Genomic DNA, 9,716 nt, shown 5'->3' with positions numbered 1-9,716 from the left:
GACAAAATTTTGGTGCTACTTGGTTCCTAATTTTTTTTTTCACTTTAGGAAAAAAGTTGCAGTCAATATTAGCAGAGGAGAGAAAAGGTGGACGAAAGAGGGAAAGAAAGTTCTCTTCCCAGCGTGCATCGCGGTTCGTTTACCTCGCCATTTTGCATGATTTCGCGGGAAGAGTAGTAAAATTGGTCAGATTTTAATCCAAAGGCATCCTCCGACCGGAGAGGCCATCTGACCATGGAGAGTTCGTACGGTATCGGCGTGAAGAACAGGTATGAACTCTTCTACGATGACGAGGGGGACCCGACAGAGCTGCTGCGACAGCAGGAAGAAGAGAAGGAACGGCGGAAGGCGGAGAAAACCACGGCGAAGGACAAGAGTAAAGGACCCGTCGGCGCACCCCAGAAGGGCGTCAAGGCACCCGTAAGCACGACCGGCAAGAAGACCACCAAGGAAACCTCGGCGAACAAGACCCAGGAGCGGAGCATCGCGCCCAGAGACGGTGAGTCGAGGGTCCAAGTGCGTTGTAACATCGCTGCGCCGTAGGCCTAAGCGGCCGACACGGCCCAGAGAAAAAGAACGCGTGCGTCTTTCTCGGCCGTTCGCGTGACAAGGCCGCGGTGTCGGCTGTCCGTTTCGCGGCACCCCCGCGCGTCGGTGCGTTTGCGCCGAGGCGACGTGCACGATTTCGCCTCGACCACGCCGGAGCCGAAACCGGGCTCCGCTCTCTCCAAACATGGCAATGTGTATCGAGTCATAACTGGGTTAGCGCGGTCACGAATGCCGGCGCTTTGATCGGCGTTTTTCTCCGCGGCGCCCGCCACATAATCGCCCGTAGGCGTTGTCTGTCTCGATGTTGTGCCGTCTGATTTGTGGGCGCGTCGTGTTTTGTCAACCCGCTACAGCCGCTGCTGCTGTGGCTGCCCGCCATTAGCGACCGCCGCCGGCCGGCTGTTGTGCTTCACGCTCGTCGAGATCGCGCGCAGCTGGCTCGCTTTTACGGCGCTGTTCGTCTTTAACGCGGAGCACTGTTCGGTCTGGCGCATCGGTGTAGGGGAATTCGCGGACCAGCGTGCGCTTCCTTCGGCTCGCGACGTCGCTTGTCTCGCCACGTGCTCGACCGTTGCCTGCGCCGCGAAACGCCGGTCGCCCCCCCTCGCCCGTTGGCTCTTAACGACGTGTTTAGTTTGTCGACGCTTGCGACGTCCCGGGAAGTCGGAGGGTGGTCTGTCGTGGTGCCCGCGTGTCGCCGCCTTTTGTGCGGCCGCGTGACACGCCGGTTAGGCCTGTCCGCCTAAGCCTCTCCCGCGGTCGCCGGGTTTCGCTTTTGTCATTCGGCGCGCGCAGGGGAAGTTGTGCCGCCGTCGAAGGCACTACCTCGGCTCCGTCCTTGAGCGGGGCTGTGCGTCGCGGCGACCACGACACGTGATCGCCGATGCATGGACACCCGGGCGCTGTTCACCACCTTCATTACACTTTGTGAGCCGAAAATAGTGTGTTGGCCTGCACCCTTGCCGGCTGCAATTTTCACTCGTGGGCATTGCATCGAAGCAGACAACAGATCTGTATTGTTACCACACAGGTAGCGGGGCGTTTTAGTGCGCTGAAAATATCTCGATGTAACCCGTTTGCGTTGTGACAGAGAACTAAACTTTTTTTTTTCTAGGTTCACAGAAACCTGTTAGCGATTCATTCCTCATCAGGTGTGTTGCACCGAATATCAATATACATACACATACGATCATGTTTCGCTTGGTGTCGTGAGTGTAGCGAGATGTCAGTGTAGTTTGTAAACTGGGCCACACACAGTACGCCTGCATTTTGACAAGCCATTCTGGTGGTGGTGGGGAGAGGTAATGCAGGTGTGCATTTATATGTTGGTAAAATTCCTGCTCTTCACTGAGTTGTTTGACATTCTTAAAATAAACATCACAGGCTGTTAGAGCATTCTTAGCTTTCTTTTTATGAATTTCACTTCAGCTCCTTGTTGCCATGCGCTATTTCATGCACTTGCGGTTTGGTGGGGTCCAAGGTCTGCACAGTGCATTGCATCTGCAGATGAAACGCGGGTGGTGTTGTTCACCCTGGGCTTATCGGACATAGCACGTCATGACGCACTCTCTAAACAGCAACACTGCCCGTCCCCTCCACCTAAGGCATGTGTTGTGCTCCTAGAGTAACTCAGCTCTTTTATTAATTGAAGCTGCTATCCGGTGTTCAGTATTTGAGCAGCGTAAATGGGAAACAAAGTGCAAGCTAAGCGCATGGTTTGAAATCAAAACAGCTGAAAACTACAAATAGCATAAATTATACATGTTTAAATACAGAGGTACAGGTAACGGCAATTTGAAAGCAAACACTGCAGCTTGTGGCATTCACAAGGCACTGCTGCTGAAATGTGGTCAGAATTGACAGCAGTGGTGGTGGTAAGCGTTTTATTCAATAAATAGCTCAGCACTTCTGCTAAAACAGCTTCGGAGTGACTTCGTTGTTACTATAGTCTGGTACAACTTTAGAAGACAGGAGAGGCCCCGCCCAGATGACCGAAGCGCAGCAGCCAATTGCCTCCGCGATTAAGGAAATAGTCCCGCTCAAGAAATTGTGACTGCTTCTAAAACATGTATTTCTCTGTATAAATAAGATTTGTGTATCTTGATGAGTGGTTTAGTAAAACTATCATGATGCAAATGCTTCAGCACATGCCGGATCGCGAGAGGAAAATAACTCCGTGCCTTCTACAACGCTGTGCATCGTCTGCTACGGAGCGAGATCGGCGGCGCCGGGCGTGTAATTACAAAACAGTCTGGCTCAATAGCATAGGATTCATATGTACTTTTTGTGTGTTTTCACAAGCTTATTTTTTTAATGTGTGAGGCTTATTTTTCAATTGCTACTTGTTTCTTTTTTTGCGGTTGCGAACCTACAATCTCGTCAGTTCGCGCACGGCATTCCGTACCTCTTTTCCGCCATGGAGCCCAGTGAGGTGACATCAGAACGCGAGCCTTTGTTGCTGAACGAGCCTTGTGTCTCATCGATGATCACACCACCAAGGAGCCTCGGCAAGAGCAAGAGCGGCCGCATCCTGAACAGCGATTCACGCATCATGATCTTCCACTGCTACACGTTTTGGCGTAACAGGGAGCCTGAACACAGCGTAGAGGAGACGAGCAAGTTTGTCGCTGACATGCTCGGTGTCAGCGAAAGGACTGTGCTGTTCAGGGTGAGGAAGGAAGTTAAAGCTTCGCATTTTTTGGGTGGCAAACTGACGACGCCGTCCCGAAAGCGCCCACGCAATACGGAGAAGAGAAGACGCAGCGCGAAGTTTGACAGCTTCACGTTGTGCGTGCTGAGGTCATGTGTGCACGATTTCTTTCGCCGCAACGAGGTACCGACGGTCGAGAAGATCACTATCGAGTTCTCGGAACGTATGGAACTCCCATCACTAAGGCGGTGTACTGTGCGTTGCCTGCTTGCCGAGATCGGCTTCAAGCACGAAAAGAGAAGCCGCAACTCGCTGCTTATCGACCGGGATGACATCACCGATTGGCGGAATCGCTACCTCCGTGATGTGGAGCGCTACCGAGCGGAAGGCCGAAAGATCTTCTACCTGGACGAGACATGGGTGACGGCGGGACACACTCGGTCGATCGTGTGGACAGACACCGTGGTGCAGAAGCGCGGACGCCTGTTCGCTCGAGCAAATGGCCCAACGACGGGTCTAAAACAACCTTCTGGGAAAGGTCAGCGCCTGATCGTCACACACATCGGCAGCGAGGATGGCTTCGTTGACGGCTGCTTGGATGTATTCTGAGGCCAAAAGACAGTTGACTACCACGAGGAAATGGACGGCAATCGCTTTGAGGGCTGGTTTAATGGCGTTCTGCAGAAGTTGCCAGCTGGTAGCGTCATTGTTTTAGACAATGCACCTTACCATAGCCGGCGAGAAGAGAAATTGCCAACGACGGCCTGGAAGAAGGAGAAGATACAGGAGCGGCTCACAAGCAAGAAGATCACCTACGCTGAAGGGATGATAAAGAAGCAGCTGCTTGAGCTGGTGGCATCTGTAAAGTCACGCTTTCTGAGCTACATCGTAGACAATGCAGCTGTAAGCGCCGGTTGCATTGCACTCAGGCTCCCGCTGTACCACTGCGAATTTAATCCCATTGAGCTTGTTTGGGCCAAGGTCGAAAATGGCATCGCTGCGGACAACGGAGACTTCAAGCTGTCCACGGTCGACGCCATCTTGAGGAAGAAAATCAAGCACGTAGCGGCGGAAGACTGGGCGAAGAGCATTCAGCACGTGATGGACTTGGAGGCAAAGTTCAGACTTGACACGTCTGGGAGTGAGCACATTCCACCCATCACCATCCAGCTGGGTGAAGATGACACTGAAGAAAGCGACTCCGACTGCGAGCTGTCTGGCATTGAGCCACTCGACGAAGCATAACGGCTTCTTTTAAGCAGTAACCGCATGAGGCGATATTCCTTCGCGATACGTCGCGCGATGACGCCGCCGTCGCCCATCGCTGCCGCTGGCGCAAACCGTACGAAGCGACGGGACTCGGCGTCGGAGCGGCACGTTTTCAGTGTTGCTCGATTGCGGCAGCTTCTGCGTTCAGCCATTTTGCGTTAATTAGCGCGTAGAACAACGCTCTTAAGGCTTCATACAAGGTACAACACAATAAAAACATTGAAAAAATATTTTTAGGTAATAATATTATTTTTAGTCGACTACACGAAGTCACGTGACGCAGAAAAGCGCGCCCGAGGGACGCTGCGATGAGGCGCCAGGCGACATTCCTGCGCTCTTGCGACTTATAGTGCGTGTAGGACATACCCACAACACCCTTTACTTTTGAACTTCATTAATAAGCCTTTCATTAAATTCTTGCATAGCTGCCATGGTGAGGGATGCGTCGGCTGTTGCTCTGCTGAAAAAAAAAATCGACTTTCGCGCGCAAAACGGATCGGAATTTACGCACCCTCAAGGCCTACCGTCATTGGCTAGTCTCGCACGGTACTTCCGGGCGATGGGCGAAATTTTCTGTAAACCCAGAACCTTGGCGACGCAATGAGCGAGTGCTTCGGCGGCCCTCAGCCCACCACGCGATGGCATCGCGCGGCGTGTCGCTGCGAATTTTCGCCTCATGCGGTTACCGCTTTAACGAAAGAGCAGCCTTTATTAGGGCTACCGAAATTTTTCCCGTTGGTTCGCAACAGACAACCATCCATTCCGTGACCTCTGAAATAAATAAGGAGTTCCATTTATGGCATATTCCTTATAATAGAAGCTCAATTCTGATAAGCAACGTCTAGCACACATTGTGCTCGATTTAAGAAGTGGCATAGAAACATGTTTAAATGCTGGTATATCTGAATTGAAACACAACTGTTAACTCTGATTATCTTTGGCGGGCTCAAAATGCTCATTCAGGCAGCCACCATCTTGTTTGACGGGCCCCATGTTGAAATAACAGTATTCAAGGCACGATTTCTAGCTCTGTTAGCAGTCTGCACTGGAAATCGCAGTCATGTCATAGCCAGTGCTGCTGCGATACCAGTAGTCAACACGAAACTGACAGCCACTGTTAGCAGCTTTCACGCCAAAGCACATTTATGTGGTTGCATTGTTTATTTCGGTCATCTGGCTCACACAAGTAAAGAGAATAAATATAAAGCATCATTAGCTTATTGAGGCCCAAAATGCTCATTCAGGCCACCATCGTCAAGTTTGACGGGCCCCATGTTGAAATAACAGTACTCAGAGCATGCTTTATGGCTCTGTTAGCAGTATGCACTGAAAAGCGCAGCCTTGTCATAGCCAATTTTTAATTTATTTATCTGACTGTGGCATTAACGCGAATGCAAGCACAATTATTAACGTGAATAACTTTGCTAGCATTTTTTTTTGTCATATTTACGTACCGGAAAAATGCTCAGCAAGGTTGAACGTGTTTTAGTGAGTCACTTTGTTCATTACAAGTTGTAGGCAAAATGACGGCCAGATTCAGACAGTGATATTGGTGAGGTAATAAATGGTGAAAGCTGAAAAAACTCTCACGGCACTGCTTTGCTGGACTACATTCACTAGAAAACTGCATTTGTAATGATGAAAGCATCAAGACAGGAAATGATAATCCACTGCACAATGTTATGTGTACCCCCACATGTGACGGGCAGCGAAACCATCTATTCATTAAGACTGAATGCAACAACATCGCAAGATGCTGTTTTGCACAATATGGCACTTTTTCATGTGCACTCCTGGCGAGCTGCCGTATGCACTGATGCAGAAACACATTAACAGGGGTAAGAGACGAAGTTATTGCGTAAGCCACGTGATGCTTTTAACATTTTGTATCGGTCAATGTTTCTGTCGTCACAGCTGATAGAAGTTTCTTCAGTGCAAGTTGGTTAATCACGTTGCGACAACAGCACAAGAAGAAAGGTCAGACTAGTAGGAGAAAACACAGCAAGATGGCAGACTGACGAGGCAAGGTAGACAAGAATGTAAGGATTTAATGACATCGAAGAGGCCAGCCCTGCTATTCACAGGACTTGGTGCTTTGAATGAGACGAGTTAATGAAATTGTAAAGGAAGAGGTGGATGCAGCATGCTTACAAGAACAAACACAAAAATAAAAGGACAGAAATAGGAATAATAAACACATACACGCACAGAAGCACTCACACACAATGCACACAAACGCGAGTGCGGAAACTAAGATCTAAAATGTAAAAAAAGGGGAAATAACAAATATGAACAAACACGCAAGAAAACATGCACACACATTTAATGCAGACGTGAGTAGAGGTATTAGGAGTCAGTTCACAAGCAGCTGTGCCTACTTTGTCGTACTTTTATTTGGTGTACATAATGGCTCTGTTGCCTTCACTGTCTTGGAATTGTTTTAGTAGCAACATATAACAATCGAAAAGCAGCGCAAAGCTGTGTTGTGGGAAAGCAAGTCGAGCGCTGGCAGCACAACTGATGTGCGATTGTGTCACAGCACGCATTCTACAACTGGCGCGTGCAGTGAGTGCAGAATTCTAAGCTATACAGAGACGCGAATTCATGTCAAGCTCCCTTGTAAAGGCACCAGTGTATCGGTCATAATTTTATATTAGTACTAAGGCTGACATTAAGGAAACACTGCTCCCAGACGCCTGGCCGTTAATAATCCAATGACATTCGCTCAAGCAGCGCGTGTTAGTCACTGATTGTTAGCACTGGTGGAAAGTGATCAATCGACGGTGCTACACAACACTCGAACGACGCCCTGCTAGACTCTCGGCTATCTTATCATACTGCTGCCAACGATCGATCGTTTGCGCGCTGAGCTGGCAGCAACAAATCTTTGCGTTGGAGGTTGCTTCCGCAAATCTTTTCGGTTGAGGAACTCGTAGGTTGGTTTCATCCGCGCACGCTTTTCTCATTTATCCTGAGAATGGTTTTGCTCCATCACTTCGCCACGTCCGACGTGAAACGCAGGAGCACAGTACACTAACACACCCGCCGCTCATAGTAGGTACCAGACTTTGGCAAATTCTCCTCGTCGTAACTTCACTTAGGAGCAAAACAAAACACCATAGAACAAACACACACGATGTTTGTTTGCAGCGGTGTGCCGCTGCGGGATCCTGTTTCGAGACGAAGCGCAGCGCAGTCACCGATGTTCGCTGTAACCTTTTTTCGTCGCCTCACGGCTCAGAACAAACGCACGCGGCACAAGTTGTGCATCGTAAGCTTGCAATATTTCCGACATGACAGACGCCCACAAACAATTCGAATTCACTCTGACGAAGGGAGACGCACACAGCTGACGAGACTCTGCCCAGTTCAAAGCGAGGGCGGCCATGTTAGGCATGTTCTCCGTCGGCGGGGTCACCGGCCGTCCGGCTCATGACGTCACCTGAAGTGCGCGCCTATTGGCGGAGGCTCATGTGCATCCGCCTTTGAGGGGCAAATGCCACTGCCTTCTTAAGTTGTACCCGACTATGGACCTCCTGCATGTTTGTAAACAAACAAGGTGGCGCTGCAGTCGCTAGCGAGCTCGTGGTAGGCAAAAGGTCGGGGAGTGGCGTCGCGGATAGGTGTTGTGCGCGGGTTTTCAAGGCTTGTAGGCGCGTTTCCAGTTTCTGCGAATCACAGCAATGGTCGATGCTTCCAACTTAGTAATTTGTCGAAGTACTCGAGCTCGCGTTGTCCACGTGCGGCCTATAAAGAGAAATATTTTGCCACTGTGTATTGTATATATGGTTAGTAGTAAACATGTAGAAAGCGTTCCTGCCGTTTATTTACGCGCTAGGCATTGAATAGAACAAGTTTTGACACTCTGCACTAGCCGGAATGATTTTACTTCGGGACAGTAGTGAGGGGAAGTGCTGGCGTTGTTTCGCCGGAGCAGACATGCGCTCATCGTCTGCTGACACACGTACGTGTCGCGCTGCGCGAAAAGTGGGGACAGAGTCGTGTCCCCGATCTCCTGTCTCGCTTAGCGCTGTTTTTAGCCGCATGACCACGCACCATCCAGGCCGACTTGTCCTCTTGTTAAGCTGGTCGATTTGGTGAAAATTTTTGATTTCTAGAATTATTTCCTTTCCTAGCCCTGAAGTCTAGTTTCGTGACGAAAAATTATAGCAAAATATTGAGTACAAATTTATAAATTACGCTTTTTAGAAGTGTGGTCGTCAAAAATTGTGAGGTAATTTTTTTGATTTCAGTGCCGCATTTCTTTGACCAAAGCGAAAGCGAAGATGCCATAAACGAGGGAATAAACTTTAAGGTTCGTTTTCTGATCTCTCACATTTTCTGCGACTGGATCACTCACCTTCGTAATTCGCATGAAAATCAAATGATTCCATTTGTCGCAAACTATTCCTGAGACGTTGAGGAGCGTAATAAATCTCGATTTTTTCCCTACACGTGCAGTATTGTGTTAGTTATTTTTTGTAAGAAACGTTTTCATGTAACTATCCATGCATAAGTACTGATCATATAGAAAAACAACTAATCGCGTCATCATACAGAACAGGGCTTTATGCACATGCTGGCATAAAAAAAAAACTGCGCACTATCTACTCAATTATTTGAGACCTAGCTTGGGGGGACTTGACGACGGTGTTAATTATAATTACCCAAAACTGCGCCAGGTATAGCTATAAATAAAAGGAATGACTGAAACTAGCGTAGGAATTTCATATTTGCACCAAGTTTAGTTACATATCGCATGCATGAATAGCGAAAACACTTTTCATGCCGCGTCCCCTCTCAATCTCGCCACGTGTCTGTTAGTAGCACGCCTGCGGCTGCTTCTTTCCAAACAAGCTTCGCGATCATGTACTACCTCATGAAACATGACACATGCATGATGCAATGAAAAAGCATATGGCGTTTAGCACACTTAAGGTACGCTATTCTAAGCACACCAACGCGACCGCGCAAGATTGACACAACTTACCAGACTTCTTTCTACTCGAATGAAATAATTATGTCGTCATATCAAGAAACAGTTTCAAGTAACTATTAAATGTCACAAAACGCGCCATTTAAATATGGTGTGCTATTAACAAAAAAACGCATTCCTTGGGGGCGAGTGAACCTGTCGGCGCCCCGTACACTCCGGCTCAAGGTGATAAGTACGTGTGCAGCTACATATGTCTTTTTTTTTCCTTGAGCAATTATCAGCCTACTATCCTGAAGTTCAGGTGAATGAACA

The 9,716-nt window shown here is 48.8% G+C and overlaps 1 protein-coding gene across 2 annotated transcripts in view; it reads left to right on the top strand.

The window, feature by feature from the left end:
* Positions 1 to 114: 114 nt before the first annotated feature.
* The window catches only part of LOC144110533 (intracellular hyaluronan-binding protein 4.S-like), a 50,068-nt gene continuing 40,466 nt past the window's right edge, over positions 115 to 9,716 (top strand). The window contains exon 1 of one of the 2 annotated variants that reach the window (XM_077643533.1): positions 115 to 499. In XM_077643533.1, coding sequence (XP_077499659.1) covers positions 235 to 499 — 265 coding nt within the window. In that variant the 5' untranslated portion in view covers positions 115 to 234. The remainder of the gene's footprint in view (positions 500 to 9,716) is intronic. The other variant, XM_077643532.1, reaches the window with a different exon arrangement.

Source organism: Amblyomma americanum, chromosome 11 (genome assembly GCF_052857255.1).
Source record: "Amblyomma americanum isolate KBUSLIRL-KWMA chromosome 11, ASM5285725v1, whole genome shotgun sequence".
In the NCBI taxonomy this organism is placed as follows: Eukaryota; Metazoa; Arthropoda; class Arachnida; order Ixodida; family Ixodidae; genus Amblyomma; species Amblyomma americanum.
Note: the sequence above shows the minus strand (reverse complement) of the source record. Positions and strands in the feature narration are given on the sequence as shown.